A 19,150-nucleotide genomic window follows, 5' to 3' on the forward strand; every position below is an offset into this window, starting at 1 on the left:
TTCAGCTTAAAAAAAAGCTGAAGTCAAAAGTGTTGGTGCGGACTTTGAACTCATCTTTGTTCTGTAGATATTTTTAGTCCTCTCTGCCTGAGAAAAACCCCTAATAAGGAAGAAAATGCTGTATCCACAGTCAGATTCTGCTGAGCAGAAGGCCTTGAACCTTGTAACTCACCATCTTCATCCAACCCCGCCTCCAATCAAGCAAGCAGGAAACGCGGACTCACAAAGCAAAGCTCCTACCGAGCATCCATTCCGGGTGGGCACTCAAATCCCTCCTGAAATATCTGTTACGAGGTAAGAAGACAGGTTCACCACACCTCCTCCTGAATCCACCACAGGATGCCCCTTATTGGGTCACCCCCTGCCAAGGGGCCATGAGGGTCTTGCTTTGAGGTCAGATCTGGTTATGAGCAAAATGCTGACCCAGCCAGCGACCAGATGGATGGGAGACTCTGGTCTCTCACTAAGACTGCTCCAGTATCAGATCCCTTATGGGCAGAACCAATACAGTGTAAATAAAGGCTGCCACTAGTGGCAGACTGCAATAGGGGGTACTCACCACCAGAGCAACCCCTCAAATCAGGACACAGGAATGCAGGGATTCTTCTATTTCAGCACCACCTAGTTGTCAGCCAAGCTGGTTCTCCAACAGCCTGGATCTCCTGGGGCCCAGCCCTCCAGCCAGGTCACCTTTCAAGTTCAGGCCCTTTCCAGGATAACAGAAGTCTTGTTCTTCCACCCACCTTCGGGGCAGAGAACTAAGCCCATTCTAGGCTATATTGAAGGCTTTCTGTCTCCTTTAGAGAAAGCTGGATTCCAGGATGCTTCCTTTGGAGTCTCTCTCACAGTCTATTGCTCATTGGAGTTCCCTGCTCTTTACCCCTACTCCCACAGGCCTGCAGAGTTCTTGCTCCTTTAGCAGGGCACTTTCTCCCCATAGGCAGCTTTCCCCCACTGCCTTCCTCCCCATGTAGCCCACAAGCTTCTCCCAGGGACCTCCATTGCACCCTGTGGGTGGCACACCCTGCCAGAAATACCTGCTTTCTGCAGTTGCTACCACAGCTTGCTCCCCCAACTGTGCTCTCTCTCTCTCTCTCTCTGTCTTTTTACAAAGCACAGCTATTCACCATACTCACAAATGGCCCCATTAGTCCCACCTCCTCAGAAGGAGAGGCAGCTAATTATGGCACAGAGGGGGCTAATTGGAGAGGGCCAGCTGACCCTTAAAGGGACAGGCTGCCATGTTAGACAGATAAAGGGGCCCTTCTCTATGTGCTAATGCACTTGGGAAATGGTTGTGAAAGAGGATTTCTTTGCCTGCCTGGACTGGACATCAGGTACCAGCCCCAGGAAAAGAAGATGCCCAGGACCAAATTGTCAAGTGCTTAGCACCCTCCCTTGAGAGTGACCTTTACAAAGCACTTGCCACCCAGCCACTCCCAGAGGGATGCTCCTGGCCCAGTTTTCTCACCACTTTGGTGCCTCAGAGCTCTGACCTTGGTTGGAAGTGATACATGTTTCTTCAACAGTTTATTGGTTTGTTTGGTTTTCCGGCTGTCTGGTTTTTTTTTGTTTGTTTGTCTAGTTGATTTGGCAGTCAGGACTGCGATGCTGACAAATTGTTCCCCTTGCTGTTACTGAGCATTTCATTTCCTCAGCAATAAGAACCCTGGACCAAAGGAATAAGCTGGGTGCAGTAGGTTTGTGCAGAGCGAGCACATACTAGATAGTGGCTTTTGGGACTGTGCACCCCATCCAGAGCACATGAGTCCACTCCTCTGTGTGCATGGCAGGTCCAGTCAGTGGGTAGGAGCATCCATGCAGCAAAGGAGGGAGGGTTGGGAAGGGTGCCACACAATTAAGGAGCAAGGTAGCAGCCGGGCGTGGTTTCGGATACAGTGATGCTAAAGGGAACTGGTCCTCAAGCAAGTAGCTATGACTCCTCGGGGTTAGATGCACACCCTGAGATGAGACGCTAGGTCTCAGATCCTAAATCCATGGAAGCCCATAGAAATCTCCACTGGAGCTGCCCCAAGAAGTCACATCCATAGCAACATGTTGCAAAAATGCCTTGCGGCGGGATGGACAAGGAGCTATCTTTGGGCCAGGCCCATCTTGGAAGGTCACCATCAGCAGGGGGCCTGGAGGAGAACAGCAAACGTTTCCCAGATACGATGCTGCCTTTTTGCCAAACGGCAGGGCATTTAATGAACTGGATGAAACTGGGGGGAGTGGCATGCCCGACACCCTCTGGAATCTGTCAAAGTGGTATTGCATTTTGCAGCTTTGTCCCCAAACCTCGTGAATTGCCCTCTGTCCTAGAGCCCTGCACCTTCTCCCTTTGTGTCTCTCTACCCCACCCACATCACCATCCCATAGCCGAGACCCGGGGCGCTCTGGTCAGCGGCCACAGCTCAAGGCCAGAACAGGTCATGGAGAAGGAATTTCCCATACTCATGGGAGCTGCTTCTTCCAGATCAGAGCTGAGCTAAGCTGGTGGGACAGCGTGGGGCAAGCCTGTCCTGATATTGCCCATGTGGTAGCTGTTCTGGTAAAGAGAGGACTTTGGAATCCAGCACCAAACACGCAGACAAATGCTAAAGTCAGGGTAGAACAAACAGCCACCGATGGGTTTCGGACCTAGCTATGTGCCGCTATGCGTTTCTCCCCAGTACCCAGCGTAACAGCACATAAGCTACCAGTGGGTTCTCTGCCTGTCGGTCTCTCTCACTAATGCCCTTCCCCTCATGCCGTTGCAGCGCTGGAGGCCCTGAGGAGCACTGAGGGGGAGAGAGTGGCGAGAGAATGAAGAAGCCAACCGCGCAGGAGAAGCATGAGGTGGCAGCAGTTTGAAGGGCTCCGGCTGATGGTCCCATGGGCATCGGCCCTGAGTCTGTGCTGCTGGGGGTTAGCAGTGGCCACCGCTGCCAGCCCGGTGCCTGACCAGCATGCCGCCGCCTCCTCCCCCGGCCAGGCGCCGCTGGACTGGCTGCTCACCGACCGGGGACCATTTCACCGAGCTCAGGAATACACTGACTTCGCCGAGCGCTACCGGCAGGGTTTCACCACCAGGTACAGGATCTACAGGTGAGAGGGGGAGCTGGTGTTCCTTCCCTAGGAGGCTGTCTCTCTACAGGGGCGAGGTGAACGCGCGGGGAGAGGAGGGGAGAAAAGAGAGACAGGGTGGGGAAGGCAAATATGACAAGCTAGCGCAGGGGCGGCCAACCTATGGCTCCGGAGCCACCTGCAGCTCTTCAGAAGCTAATATGAGGCTCCTTGTCTAGGCACCAACTCCAGGGCTGGAGCTACAGGTGCCAACTTTCCAATGGGTCGGGGGTACTCACTGCTCAACCCCTGGCTCTGCCACAGGCCCTGCCCCCCACTCCACCCCTTCCCCCGAGCCTGCCGTGCCCTCGCTCCTCCCCCTCCTCCCCAGAGCCTCCTACACACCACGAAACAGCTGATCGGGAGGTGTGGGGAGGAGGGGGAGGCGCTGATTGTTGGGGCTGCTGGTGGGTGGGAGGCACTGGGAGCGGGGGTGGGAGCTGATGGGGGGCTGCTGACGTATTACTGTGGCTCGTTGGTAAATTCTGGCTCTTTCTCAGGCTCAGGTTGGCCACCCCGGAGCTAGCGTGTGTATGTGCATGTGTGTGCATTGCTGTCCTCTAGTGGAATATAACAGATCTGCTCAGATAGGAGTGCCTTTCACCTCTTAATTCCCACATAAGCCCCCATGGGGTGACTCTCCTCCCCTCCCCCTGCCATGGACTGGGTGACTGCAAACAAATCCCGGCAAATCCTCAGGAACCACTGTCCCAACTCTGCTGCTTTGATGCGCATTCGTACGTTACCACTGGGGATAACGCAAGAGGCTCACTCAGTGTGAGCCAAATTCTGCCCTTCTCAATGACACACACACGTCTGCAAGTGGTATTTGGCCCTGGGTTTGCAGTTTAAATAGAAAGGATCAAATTCATTAAAGCCAGGGCTGGATTAGGCCCAAGGAGTTTCCAAATCAAATACACCCGACCTTTGCTAACCTCCCTGCGTTACTCCACTGACCACCCTGGGGCTTCAGCCGGCTGAGAGGCGGAACTAGTTAACAAGGAAATATTGTCATGCATAATTGAACCCCTTTTGTCTAAATAACTGAACAAAGCCTGTTTGGGGATGCTAGATCCCAGGGTGGGTTTTTAGGTATTGTGTTTGTTCATTTACTCACGGAGTCACTAACTCGGGCAAATCCTGTCCCAGTCAGACATGAGCTTTTAAGCCAGGCTGTGCGGCCCACAGTATGAGCCAGTCCCCGTCCTGAGGTGCATTGGGTCTGGGCATGGTGAGGCCTTGATCTCAGTTTCAGCCTCTAGCCTCTCTTGTACTAGAAATAAATAACGCTAACAGCCCAGATTCTCAGATCTTCCGTCCTTGGGTGCTGATCAGGGGGTGCCAAGGGAGCAGAAACCGTCTTCCAGGCTTTCTCGGGGATATCCCTAGTAGTGCAGAGGGCATGTCAATGTAAAGGTGGAAGGAAGCAGCAAGTGGAGTGCCCAATGTGCCTAGTCCTTTGGCAGTTTCCAGCTGCCATGTGATCCCTATGGGGCCATAGCCAGCTGGTGCAGTTTGATGCTGCTCTAAACTGTCTGAGTCCAGGGGTAGAGATTTAGGAAGCTGTAACTGGCCACATCTGGCTCCCAAAAGCCCTCCTCCTCCCCCTCTCCACTGTACTCAGCATAATCTGGGCCAGCAAGTGCAAATCAGTGAGGCTTCAGTGTCATTCACCTCACCAGCTGGCACAGAGCTGATTCTAGAGCAGGAGCAGGATGAATTCTGATGGGTGCAGTAGCGAGCCAGGCCTTGGAATCCAGAGCAGGCAGCTCAGTGCACAAGCAGGTTGAACCAAAGCTAAATGTGATTGAGAAAGGAAAAAAAAACAAAGAACCCCGTGATGCCATCAGACCTTACTGCGATTTCAGAGAGCGCTGGGATAGACATGCTATTTATAGGCCATCCTGCTTGCATATGTAGAGCAAACAGGGACAGGTTCTTCTCGGAGCTTATGTCAGAGAGGGCCTGTGGGGCCGAGTCTTGCAGGAGCAAGTCAGGCAGCGTGATGGGCTTTGATAAAGGGCTGGATCATTTTATAGGCAGGAAAAACAGTGATAGCTCTAACACCACCACTTTTCATGTCTCTGGCCTGGCCATCTGAGCATCCCTGAGTGCTTTGCCAGCTCCCAGACTGCAACCTTTCAACACCCTTGTGCGCAGCAGAGAAAGGCTGTTGGCATGTCATTCTCTCAGTGACGGGCCAGAGGGTGCTTGGCACAATGGCCTGCACTGAGGGCCAGCCTGGAGCTGTATTATCTCAGGGAGAGATTGTGGCTTGGGAAAGTACAGCCCTTTCCCCAACTTGGGGTTTCAGCCTGAGATAGGGTGACTAGACAAGCAAATGTGAAAAACTGGGACAAGGGGTGGGGGGTAATAGAAGCCTATATAAGAAAAAGCCCCCAAAATTGGGACTGTCCCTATAAAATCGGAACATCTGATCACCCTAGCCCCAAAGCTAAAAGCATGAGAGGCTATGGTAGGCCCATTAACCTCTGATGTGGAGCAGCCACTAGAGGGGGACATAGAGCCCCATTCGTTCCATGGGTACACATGCACCCTCCCTGTACCATCTCTTAGAATGGTTTAGCCTACACTCCCCCCACCATCTGCCCAGCCAGCTCCAGTGATCAGTGAAGAGGGGAAATGGAGCCTTGGCTTCCCCCTTCCATGTCCCCAGGAGTGGTAGGAGGGAGTGCTCCTTCCACTGTCCTGAGCACAGGGGCTGCAATCCTTCCTGACCCCTGCATGGTGGATGCAAGGCAGGGGAAAGATGGCTCCTTGCTCCAGTCTAGCCTTGGGTCAGCGACTAGGAAAAGGCTGCCCCATTCTGTCCGAGTGCAACCCAGGCAGCTCACAGGATTCCTCCACGAGAGAAAGAAGAGACAAGGCATCTTCACCTGCCGCTGCACACAAAGGGTTAATTTCTACACCCTTTCAGAAGAGCAGGTTCTGGAGAGGAGGCAGGTTGCCAAAACAAAGATAGTCTGTGAGGTGCAGAGAGAGGCTCTGCTGGGGGCGGGGATAGGGAGGAGAAAAGAAAAGAAAAGATGACTATTTGAAGGCAATCAACATCTTGCTCTTGGCATCGGGAAAACTCCGCTTTAATCTGCCACGGCTGTCACTGCGGTGCCAGAGGCGTTTGGGTGACAGAAGTGGGGAAGGGAGCTGCTTGTTAGCACCAATGTACAGAGGGTAGGGGACACAGGGCTGTGTGGCTATTGGAGAGGACATTGCTCACTGGGAAAGCATGAGCACAAAATTGTTGGGGAAGTGAAATCTGGGTGGTGTTTTGTGTGCCTGTCTGGTCACCCGCTGGAAGCTCAGCTGGATTCCCCATTGGCACAGGGAATCCCTGACTTCCTCACATGGGGGGTGAAACGGACAGGGCCTGTACCTCCCTTTTAGCCCTGCTTAAGTCCTCAGGCTTCAGTGGTGCCTAGGCATTGGGCTGGTCTCCTGCACAGAGGGTTGTGGATTTCACCCTTAAATAGCTCTTCTGAGGACCTATTTTCCTGCCTGGTTCAGCCACGGCTCGCCCCAGACATCTGGAGTAAATGGACGGGAGTGTTGGGAAGCACATGGGCTTGGGGTTGATGGAACTGACTCCCCCCGCCCCAGTCCTCAGGCAGACTGTGGTAAGAGGCGGCCCAAAGTCATAACCCCAGGAACAATGTGGTGGCCTATGGGAAAGGACTCTGGTGGGTCTTTGTTTAGTTCTGAACCAGCAGGAGTCTGTGTCACAAACCCCAAGCAACCCTCACAATGGGAGCTAGCACAGAATCCACGGAGACCAATCTAATCTACCCCCTCCTCCCTAGAGGTACTGTATAGAGACTGGCTAGTACTTCAAAGGTAAATTCCCTGAAGATTTCATCCACGCTGAGCATGCGCCAACCTGGGGCCGAGCAAGACTTTTGCTGCAATTGCAGCTCTGGGCTGCCACAGGCTGGGCCCAGCCGGAATGGGCACTGGAACCGAGGGCAGGGATCTGGGCTCCCCTGTGCTCTCTGTGACCTCCCTGCTGGGCCTACCCCCCATGGCGGAGGCAGCTGCCTGGTTCGAATACAGAGGGGACAAGAGGCGGACCTGAGGGAGTAGGTTGGGACCAGGAGCCTTGGGAGGAGACTGGGACTAGAGGGGAGGGGAAATGTGACTGGTAGTTGGGGTGGGGGTGGGGGCAGGCTGGGAGTGGCTAGGCAAGGAAACTGGAGTGGGAGCCAGGAAAGACTGGAGCTGAGGAAGGAAATGAGGGAGAGACTGGGAACCAGTGGGTGTGAGGGGGAACTGAGATCAGATGATGAGCTGGGTCAGAGAGCCACTGGGGACAGGGAAGGTGAGCAGGTTGGCAGGGGCTGACTGGAGGCTAAAGCCAGAGGAGAGAGACAGACTGGATGAAGAGTTGAGAGAGGTGGACTCAGACTGGCTGGGCAAGGAGACTGGGACTGGAATGAGAGGCCTGAGAGTGGAGACTGGGACTAGCGATGTGGGGCAAACTGAACTGGAATCAGGAGCCAGGAGTGGGGAAGAAACAGGACTGAGACAGGGACAGAGTGGAGGGAACAGTACAGAACAGTCAAGCTTGGGGAGGTGTGGAAACAGATGCAGAAAAGACTGTGCCCACTGGAGCACACACCCCTCCAGAGCCTGGAATGGAACCCAAGATTCCTGAACCATATCATTTCTCTGCTGTCAGCAAATAGCTGTGAACCTACTGGCAAGTTGTCCCATCCCCCTCTTCTGGTGCTGGTCCAGAAAGAGGCTAATAATACTGCTATCCACCTGCTACTACTACAGATCCTCCATCAGCTCCAGTGGCAGAGATCTATGCTGGGGAGCAAAGGATTCCAACCCTGCAGATTCCTGGATTCCAAGGCCAGAAAGGAACACTGTGATCTTCTAGTCTGACCCCCTGCGTAACAGGCCAGAGAAGTTCCCCCAAAACAATTCCGAGAGCAGAGCTTTTAGCAAAACACCCAAAGACCTAAAGATGTCCAGTGATAGAGCATCCACCATCACCCCTCAGAAGTTGTTTCAATGCTTAATTACCCTCACTATTAAAAATACACACATTTCCAGTCTGAATTTGTCTAGCGTCCACTTCTTGTTATCCCTTTCTCTGCGCAATTGAAGAGCCCATTAGCCAATATTTGTTCACCAGGCTGGTACTTATGCACTGTGATCAAGTCATCCTTTAACCTTCTCTTTGTTAAGCTAAATAGATTGAGCTCTTTGAGTCTGTCACTGTAAGGCATGTTTTCTAATCCTCTAATCGTTCTCATTGCTTTTCTCTGAATCCTCTCCAATTTATCAACGTCCTTCTTGATTTGTGGACACTAGAACTGGACACAGGATTCCAGCAGTGGTCGCACCAGTGCCAAATACAGGGGTAAAATAACCTCTCTACTCCTACTTGTGATTCCTGTTTATGCATCCAAAGATCACATTAGCCCTTTTCACCACAGCCTTGCACTGGGAGCTCATGTTCAGCTGATTATCCACCATAACCCCCAAATCTTTTTCAGAGTCACTGCTTCCCAGGGTAGAGTGCCCCATCCTGTTTGTATGGCCTACCTTCTTTGTTCCTAGATGTACAGGTTTACATTTAGCTGTGTCAAAATAACTCATATTGTTTGTTTGCACCCAGCTTACCAAGCGATCCAGAGCACTCTGTATCAGTGACCTGTCCTCTTCATTATTTACCACTCCCCCAATTTTTGGGTCATCTGCAAATTTTATCAGTGATGATTTTATGTTTTCTTTCAAGTCATTGATAAAAATGTTGGGGCCAAGAACTGATCCCCAGAGGACCTCACTAGAAACGCACCCGCTTGATGATGATTCAGCGTATAAAGTTATATTTGAGATCTATCAGTCAGCCAGTTTTTAATCCATTCAAAGTGTGCCATATTTATTTGGTCCCGTTCTAGTTTTGTAATCAAAATGTTGTGTGGTATCAAGACAAACACGTTACAGAAGTCTAAGTATATTGCATCAACACTATTATCTTGATCAACTGAATGCGTAATCCCATCAAAAAAATATATCCAGATTAGTTTGACAGGATTTATTTTCCACAAACCCATGTTGATTGGCATTATTTATATTACCCTCCTTTAGTTCTTTATTAATTGAGACTCATATTAGCCGCTTCATTATTTTATGTGGGCATGATGTCAGACTGCAATGAATCATATGGGGTGTCAATATGATGCCACGTGACAGAATTTCTGTCTGTTCAGTTTGCTTTTTTAAAAACCCATTAAATCACACACATTAAAAATGGCATAGGTTGCAAAGTCAAATACTCAAAAGTTAGGAAATTCCAGAATTAAGTTTGGTGTGTAACCTTAATTTGGCACCCTTGTGCATAGGCATTATGATACCATTGTTAATTACAGGATCACACACAATTTTCTTCCACAAAATTCTTGCCTCATTTGGTGTGTGGCATGGATCTGCTCTGGAGACTAATCAGGCTGTGTAGTGAAGGAGGCTATTGCCTGTAGGACCTTGCCTCATTTGTTGCAATTGGGAATGGGTGTAGTGAAGGAGGCAGGGGACTGCAAGAAGAGAAAGAATGGTCTCATGGCTAAGGCAGTCAAATGCTGCCCTGGAGAACTGAATTCTATCCCTGCCTCTGCCACAGAGATTCTGTGTGACGCTGGGCAAGTCACCTAAACACAGCTTTTCACAGAGGGCCACTAATTGTGTGTTCCTCATTTTCTGGGTGCCTGAATTGAGATCCTGTGATCTGATTTGCAGAAGCACTGAGTTGCACCGCTGCAACTGAAGTCAATGGGAGCTGCGCTTTAAACACATAATGTACTATAAATAATACCAAGTTCTCTAAAACAACTGGGCCCTAGGTGTCTCTAAAATTAGTGGGTTTTACTTTTATCTCTGTGCGCTCCTAATCTGGAAAATGGAGATAATACCCTTATATCTCACAGGGGTATTGTGACGATGAATTAATATTTGTGAAGCACTCCTATACTGGAGTGACAAGCACCACAGAGAAGCCCATGAGGAAATTAATAATTGTATCTTCAGATAGGGTTGGAATAGTGTGCCGTAAATAAGGCCTAGGGCCACCCATTGAATAATGAGGAGAAAACAAAATATTGGCTAGCTGATCCTTCAGTGAGCACTGTCCAGCCTGTGCACTGAAGGAGACAGAGCTCTAGGGGGAAAAAAGTATGTGATCACATAATTAAAGAGTGTACCATACAGCATACGCACAAGGAGGGCAAATTAAGGTGACACAGGCAACCTTAATTCTAGCATTTCCTAACTTTTGAACGCTTGACTTTGCAACCTTAATAATGTTCTTTTAATGGAGGTTTTTTTGTGGTGTAGTAATTATTTATATTGCAATAGGCACAGACTAGGACCCCATTGTTGTAGGCAAGGTATAATACAATGTATTATATTATATGTAGCATGCATGTAAATATCATAGGCCCAGGGGCTTTTTTTTGAAGTTTTCCATTTTTCAGGACAACCCCAAATCCAAACATGTCAAAGTTTTCATTTTCCCCTTTATTTCCCTCTTTTTCTCTCCCCTTTTTAGTGGAAAAATGAAAAAGAGGGCAAAAAACAGAAAACAAACCACCCCCAGTTCCCAAAAACTGGAGGAAAAAGTGAAAAATTTTGAAATCAAAATAATTTTAAATACAGATTTTCACAAAATATTCCAAAGAAATGAACCCTTTTGAAACCGTTGGAAGAAAAATTGTTTAGAAAATTTTGAAAACACTCCTGGAAAAAAAACCTCTCTCTTTTTTTCAACCAGCTCTTGCATTAGCCATGAATGAGTAGAGTGGCCTGGGGAACTATTAATTGAAGGTCATCTCTAGCTGGGGAGGCATGTACTGGAAACAATGAGAATTCCAGTTAGAGGGGGGTGATGACACAAGTTGTTTTTGCTGATTAATAACACCCTAGCCTTGAACCTCGGGCGGCTATTCAGATAGGCACTGATGGGCTTTTTCCTCTCCCCCCCCCCCCCCGTGTCCTGATTTGAGGGGGTGCCTTTGCTCACTGTTCTCTTCCTTCTCCCATCCACCTACAATTAGATGCATCTGATGTTTCTAGCCAGCAGAAAACTTAGGGCTGGAATAGCAGGGGTCACGATGGAAGCACTTTGTCAGAGCTGCATGCGTGGGAATCTTGCACATTGCTTGCCTAACACTCTGCCTTCCTCTAATCAGTGCTGTCAGTTTCTCACTTTAATGAGTATCAGAATGCACCTAATTATCTCTAAAAGACTGTATGGGGGTTTTCTGTACAAAACCCTAACAGCCAGGGAGGTGGGTTTTGAAAGGCAGAGAAAAGCAGAGATTCAGTACAAGACCCTTTTTGACAACAAACAAAGCAGCTGCTGCCAGTGCTGTGATCAGCTTGTTGTTATGAATGTTAGGAACCCTGGTGCCTTCAGGGGATTGATTTTCACCACCACCACCCTGGCCTCCATGCTGCTGCTGTGGGACCCAGAGGTCTCCGGAGAAAATGCTGGTGACGAAGGTGGGACAGGAAGAAAGAACCCCACATGCATTAAGGCAACCGTTGTCTCTCAGCTCCTCTGAGGCATGTAATCAGCTAGCAACCCTTTGGATTTGTTTTGATAGCACAACCGTTAAACTCAGGGTAAACTAATCCACCTCCACCTGACAGAGCCTTCTGCACTTGGATCTAAAGAGTCTCTCTGAGAAGGACCTGCAAGGCACTGAGGATTTGCGCTGTTGTTTGCTGGGTGGAGCCCAGCGTTCAGGTTTGCTGTCGGTCCCCTGTGAATCGAGTGTGGGGGAAGCTTGTGGGGCAAGTGCTAAGCTAGCACATGGCCACAAACTGGAATAGCAGGGAGTGCTGATTAAGTCACATTGGGGAGCAGGAAGAGCCGGCACTGCTAAACGTCAGGGCTGAGGTGCCTCGGGGGAGCGGGGCAATGCTCAGGTTGGCACAGCCAGAGGTGAGGCAGGGCAGGGTGGCAGTGCTTTGGCAGAGCTGGGTGGGCACTGAGAGAGCCAGGGACCTGCTGCGGAACAGGACCTAGGGGCGTTGATGTATGGGGGCCCAGCACTGATATATGTGGGGGCTTTGCTGATGAGGATGGGACACTGACCATAGGGTGTAACAGGTTTGTCAGAATAAAGCTTCTCTCCCTCCTAAGTCCTCACACATGCTGACTTAGGAGCAAGACCTCAAGGCCAAAACCCAGCCCCTCTGACAGGTGCCTAATCCATACCACTAACCATCCAACAAAGCCCAAGGCCTAGCCCACGACCTCTGATGGCAGGAGCATCTGCCCCTCCGACTCATCAGCCAGAGTAAAGGAGGCTTTGTCTGAGGTAAGGAAATGGGGCTGGGACGTTTCTTCCTCCCAGGTCAAAGCAGAGGGACATGATTCCAGAGAGACAGGTACCCCAGGCAAGGGACATAAGGCTTCTGAGACGTGGGCCCCACACTTGTGGCTGGAAGAGGACAGATCTCAGACATAGTCAGGGGAGAGTGGGACAAATAGGGCCTATCGCCAAACACCAGCCCATGCTCTTTCTCCCAGCTCTCTATACGCAGACCCCTTGGTCTTCTTCCCTCAGCCCCTGGACAGACTCTTCTTCTCAGTCCTTCCCGGACAGGGGTGCTCTCCCTCCCACCCTCTTCCTTGCTTCCCAGCATGTCACCCCCCTGCATAGTAGACTTCACCCCTCTCACTGACTCACTGTTCAGCTGGGCCCCTGAGAGTAGCTGGGCCCACAGCCCAAAGATGGTGATGGAAAGGAACAAGTGACCGAAATGAAAAAAAAAAGCACCAAACCTGAGCCTCCATTCTCCCTCTGGAATAGCCTCTGGGGTGGGAGCAGCCCTAGGCTGTCAGTGGTGGTAATTCCTAGGCCAGGCCAATTGTGAAAAGGGCAGGCATGCTTGGCTGCTCAGGGCTTTGCAGTCTCACAGCTGCAACTCCAAGCGCTTGTCTGCTCTCTGACATGGCTGTTGTGCTGCCCATTTAACCTAATAAAAACCCACATGGGGTGCCATCACTGGAGCGATGGCAGATACTCCGGCTGGCTGCTCCCCCCAGCCTCCCCTCCATCTCTCCCAATCACCCTTCATTAAACCGGCTGAAAGCCACAGCCTGATTTTAATTAGAAAAAAATTGCAAAGATTAGAATGAAATTGGCCAATCATTGTTTATGGGGCCATTGTTTGGGAACACAGCGGGCTGGTAAATTGCCTCCATGCCGGGCTTGCAGCGAGTGCAGATGTTGCCAGGGATGTGGGAGTCCTGCTAAACAGGGCTTGGCCTGTACCATATGGCACATTTTGCAGGCTGCAGATGTTGAGATGTTACTTACCAAATTACCCAATACCAGCACATGCTGCCAACCTCCTTCCCCCTGGTGGTGCCCCTCCATAGGGCGAGGGGGCGCAATGCTGGCAAAGCGTGGGTATAAACCCCTGTGCACTAGCAGGGTTTTTGACAGGGTAACAGCTGAGTAGGAAGGATGATCTAGGGGATAGGGCACTGAGCTGGGACCCAGGAGATCTGGAGTCAATCCCTAGCTCAGCCATAGACTGCCTGCTTGACTTTGGGCAAGTTGCTTTGTGTTTCTCAGTGCCTCAGTTCATCGTTTGTAAAACGGGGTAATACGGCCCTTCCAGGGTGCTATGTACCAAGAGAGGTTAAGCGTTTGAGTTCCATTGGTCAAACTAGTTTCCTTTCCTGTCCCCCTCCATTCCCAGAATTCCCACCTCCAGGAGGTGGCATAGCTGAGCAGACTCTCACACTGTGTGGCAAAGCATCAGATCGGGCCTTCCCTTCCACCCCGTTCCTGCAACAGCCCTGTCTGGGGATAGCAGCAAAGGTGGCAGCCTCACGCTGCTTTGAGAGCTCTGGGTGGTGGGGCTGTGTACACCTGTGGAGGGTATTCCTGAGGACCCCTGCTGCCTTCTGTCCTACTCCCATTCATAAGCAGACCCAGACGGGTCAGCGGGAGTTTTGCCTGTAGTTTCAATAGGAGCAGTGTTTCTATGTTAGAGACAACACTATATTTACAGGGTAATAACATTTTAAACCTCAGTCCCCTTAGCTCAGGCATAGCCCAGGGAACGGCCGTGTCCTATAGCCCAGTATCTTAGATGGGGAAGGGCAGAGTGCCAGGGCAAATGATTTTAACAGGCCAGAGCCCCAGCCTTCCGAATCCTTTTTATTCAATCTCCAAGTACAATTATATTTACATGTAAGTACATCAGCATACCAGGGACTGAGTCTCCTCTCACCTACAGCTGTGTCAAGCTGTGATGGCCCCCTCAAGGACTGAACTCACAACCCTGGGTTTAGCAGGCCAATGCTCAAACCACTGAGCTATCCCTCCCTCCCCTTTGGGTAAGACACTTCATCTAGTTCCCCTCCCACCCCTCATCTACTTAGGCTGCAAGATCTCAGTGCATAGCACACTGGGGCCCTGATCTCATGCTACTATAATACTGATCACCATGCGCCTTTTTTGAGTGCTAATACAAAACCATCAGCAGTCTTTTAATTGATTTCAGCTGGCTTTGGCTCGGGCTCTCTGAAACCATCTGCAGGGTGGGAATTGAACGAGGAGAAAAATGATCAGCTACTAGTTTGTCTTGTGGGTGGAATCCATCAGCCAGCAGTCCACACCTGTCTGTCACCGGAGAGGCAAGGGGGAAGCAGACAGCATAGCTGTGTGCATGCGTTTTTCATTTCTGAACTTCGGCAAATGTTCCTCCAGATTAGATGCAGCCCTCTGGCAAGGTGTCAGTGGAGCAAGCCTGAACTTTTGGCATCTCTGCCTTAGCTCTGAGTACCGGTCTATATATCTAACCTTGGAAACATTTCCAGCACCCTGCCCACCAGGAATAGCTGATACACACAGCTGCATAGCAGAGCAAAGGGTTCAGCTGCAGAATTCCCAGACGGGACCACTGTGCTGTCAGCCGAGTCCACGTAGCACTTCTAGCCTGGCCACACTACCTACAAATGTGTTGCACGATTAGCTGATGAGCATTCTCACATGCACGCCATTCCACCCATCAACCCTTTGAGACTGGGGATATGTCCCCCTAAGCATTCACTGGGCTGCGGTGTGGGGAAATGCCTGTGACAGCCTACGGGTTAATCTGTTTATATCAAAGGGTGGTAAATGCCTCCTTCAAATAGTCATCTGCTGTGTGTGGATCACATGTAGTATTATGACTGCAGGACAATTCCCCAGAGAAAACCCTACTCAAAGGGGCTCTCCCACCCAGGCTGTGGTGGCTACCTAGCTGGAAGTCAACAGTTGCTTCCAGTATGGATTGGCCTTTTTATCAATGGACTTGCTGGTTTGAATTTGGCTTACACGTGAAAAGACTTTGGATGCCTCAGCAGCAGGGGATGGGTAGATTCAGAGACTGGAAAGCCAGAAGGGATCATTGCAATCATCTGGGCCAACCTCCTGCATCACCCAGGCCAGTGAACCTCACCCAGTGATCCCCACTTTAGGTCCTTAACATGTGGTGGAACCAGTGCATATCCTAGAGGAGGCCATCCATGCAGTCTGTTAAGGAAAAGTTAGCACATGTGACTCCATTTTGGTTTGGGGCCCACCATTGTTTAAATGCCAGCACATCATACACCAGGAGGAGTAATCCTTAGATATTGAATCCCTGTGAAAATCCTCCTCCTTGTCTCCAGCCTGCCTTGACTCCCAGTATCTGGTTTTTGTCAGTCTCTAACTCCCTGTCTCTTGGCCTTGATGTGAGGCCTCCCATCCTGATAATAAAAGTTACTGATGCATAGCTTTAGGACCATGCTGTGTAATTAACATACTGGTATAGCACGAGGAATGCACCAAGCAGGGATAGGTGGTAGATAAGACAAGGGTTTGTTTATTGGCTAAGGTTTCCGATGCACGAGGGCAACATGCTTTGCTAAAAGATATATAACCTTTGTATAATTTGCATTCAGGGTCCCCTCCTGGCTAGCAGGGGGGCACCACGCTCGAGCGTAATAAACTTAGTGTCTTTTGGGAACTCTGCAGTTGTGGACTTTGTTTCTGTGCCTCAGCCTAGATTCGAACTGTGCGTGACCTATCAGGTATAATTCGCAGCACTGGTGTGCGTGTCCTACCAGGTGTAATTCGTAGCACTGGTGTGCGTGTCCTACCAGGTGTAATTCGTAGCACTGGTGTGCGTGTCCTACCAGGTGTAATTCGTAACAAGTCTCAGCTAACGCTGCAAAGTGATGGAGCATCCCTTGGGAAGATTTACCTGTGGTTCATCATCGTCACTGTGCCTTACTCCCAGTCTGAATTTGTTTCATTTCAACTTCTTGCCATGCCTTGGTCTTTGGAATAGCAGCTGTGCATGCAGCTTCCATCCATTCTCTCTCACCCCCACCTCCTTTGAACTGAGCTGGAATTGTTTCCATTCCAGTCTCTCCTCGCGGCTGCCAGAGCAGAGTTATTGATCATACGAGGGGCGCATTGGAGGGAGCTAGACTGGGTAGATATAGTCTGTTACTGCCAGTTATGAGAAACTCTGGCTAAATCCCTAATCTATTCAGTTCTCTGTGGGCATACTTAATCAGGTGATATTGCAATATCCCTATCCCGGTTTCCTCCAAAGGAGATGTTTCCAGCACACATGTGGGACTTATATACATGGATTTGTATTGCGCTGCATGCCAGCGGGGGCTCATGTACTCCACCACAAAGGCAGCCAGCACGCCTGTAGGACAGAGCATAGAGGGAGCTGGGCTTTGCCTGGCTCTGCAGACGAAGGGAAAGCAACTGAGATGATGTGAGGTGGTAGCTGAAGGAGAGGGAGGCTGCCCTTGTGATTACGGGAGGTGGTAGCTGAAGGAGATGGAGGCTGGCCTTGTGGTTACAGCCCTGGGCTGGAATGCAGGAGACTTGGGTCAATTTCCCTGCTCTACCACTGACTCCCTTTGTGAGCCTGGGCTCTGTGCCTCAGTTCCTGATCTGTACAGTGTGTAATGGGGTGGCACCCCACCTCTCAGGAGTACCCGCTGGCTGGGTGTGTCTGCCCCTCTTTCAGTCTGTGGTGACCCCTCTAGCCGAGTCTCACACAGTGTATATGGAACACAACTCAAACAGAGCCCTTCTGGGGTATCAGTGCAACAAAGTTGTTCAGTGCTGCTGGCCCTGGGAGGGAGCCGGGCCCTCAGGGCCTCCTCCGTGGAGACTCTTCTCCTGGCCTGGTCTGTTCTGGCCCCAGTTGGTCCTCTTAACAGTTCAGATCCCTTTCTGGGGTTTATCACTGTCCAGTTGTAGGTCACTTCCCCAGTGGCCTATGGGGGAGGCTCAGACCCACCCACTACTCCAGGTCCCTACCCAGAGACCTTAAGAGTCACAGCCACATGCCACCATGTCCCTTTAACAACCACTTTCAGTTCTCTGGGCCACTTCCCTGCAGCCCCAGTCTTCACCAAAGCTTCACCCTTACCTCAGCCAGCCAGCCAGCGGCTCTTTCTCTTTCTCGCTCCCCAAGGCCCTGCCCACACTGAGCTGTCCATGGTGCTGCAGTTCCCTTCCACCAGCCAGGAGCACCATGTGCACTCCTCTGGCTGTAAACAGCAACTGAGTCTGGGCTGCACTGCAGCTCCTTTTATACTAGCCTGCAACCCTGTGAATGGCTAGCCCTGATTGGCTACATCCCACGCAGCCTCTCTATACTTGGAGGACCCCTCTACTATACTTTCCTGGGACGGGTATGGGAGGACCCTAGTCCAGCCCGTCACAAGTGGGGATGAGAATCCTGTCTAGTCTATTATAGCGTGAGCTCTTGTGGGCAGAGCCCGTTTCACGAGGTGCCTTTTACAGTGCCTAGCACAATGGGCCCTGATCTTGCTTGGGTCTCCTCGGAGCTACCTTCACCCCCCACCCCCAATGGAAGGCAGTGCAGTGACCAGTACATACTACAGCCTTTGTGACTGTGATGGGGATTTATGTTCTCTCCTGTTTCCCCACCCTCCCCTCCCTCTCACCTGGATACTGGAGTTCATGGCTGCTTTTCCTTGGCTTCTTTCTCCAGAGAGTTTGCCCGCTGGAAGGTGAATAACTTGGCCTTGGAAAGGAAAGATTTCTTCAGCTTGCCGTTGCCCTTGGCCCCTGAATTCATCCGGAACATCCGCCTCCTGGGACGAAGGCCCAGCCTGCAACAGATTACGGAAAACCTGATTAAAAAATACGGGACACACTTCCTGCTCTCCGCCACTCTGGGAGGTAAGTGCCCACTGTGCCAATGTTATGCTCCTGGGGCCAGATCCTCAGCTGGTGCAAATTGGCATTGATGTCAGTGACGTTAAGTCCATTTCCACCAGCTGAGGATCTGGCTCAAGCAAGATGGCCTCTACCTTTCCTGCCTCACTTATGTAGCAGCATCAAGATGTGAGCATGGTCTGCCCGGTTCTGGGGATGCTGCTTGCTCACGGAACCACTGTTGCTGGCTCAGCAGTGGAAGTGACGACCAGCCAAGATCTTCCAAAGTGGCTAGTGATTTTGGGGTCCCAACCTGAGAACCCTGAAAAGAGCCTCTTTTTTGGAGGGTGGATGTGCTGCACTTCCTGAGAATCAGGCCCCTTTCCGGCATCTCAGGTTGGGTCCCTCAAACCACTAGTCACTTTGGAAAATCTTGGCTGCTGTTGGTTTGGTGGGGCCCATAAAAACAGCAACTAGTGTTTGGCAAGGAGAGAGGAGGTGGGTTTTAGAAGAGCTGCATGGATGTTTTCGATGTCTGGGAGCAGCTCGGAGCAACGGGGTACAAGCAGCAGCAGAACAAGCCCTAAATACGAGGGCTCCAATAAGCATGGGGACTCTTTACTGAGTGACCATGGGGCTGGGAGCAGACAGACATTTCCACTTAGCCTAGGCTAACACCTACAGCTGGTTTCAGCACTGCCAGGCCTGCTGAGCATCAGGCAAGGTGTGCTCCATCTCTGAACGGAGCAGGAGAGTCTCCTATGACTCAATCGCAGTCCTCTGGCCAAGCGTCGCTGGGCCCCCCAAAGGAATGCCCC

General features: G+C 50.9%; 1 protein-coding gene across 1 annotated transcript in view; it reads left to right on the forward strand.

The window, feature by feature from the left end:
• The window catches only part of BRINP2 (BMP/retinoic acid inducible neural specific 2), a 52,364-nt gene that overhangs the window by 21,226 nt on the left and 11,988 nt on the right, over positions 1-19,150 (forward strand). Inside the window, exons 2-3 of the mRNA XM_073356478.1 lie at positions 2,760-3,087; positions 18,166-18,356. Of these exons, the coding sequence (XP_073212579.1) occupies positions 2,834-3,087; positions 18,166-18,356 (445 nt within the window). The 5' untranslated portion in view covers positions 2,760-2,833. The remainder of the gene's footprint in view (positions 1-2,759; positions 3,088-18,165; positions 18,357-19,150) is intronic.

The sequence above is a fragment of the Lepidochelys kempii genome, chromosome 8, assembly GCF_965140265.1.
Source record: "Lepidochelys kempii isolate rLepKem1 chromosome 8, rLepKem1.hap2, whole genome shotgun sequence".
In the NCBI taxonomy this organism is placed as follows: domain Eukaryota; kingdom Metazoa; phylum Chordata; order Testudines; family Cheloniidae; genus Lepidochelys; species Lepidochelys kempii.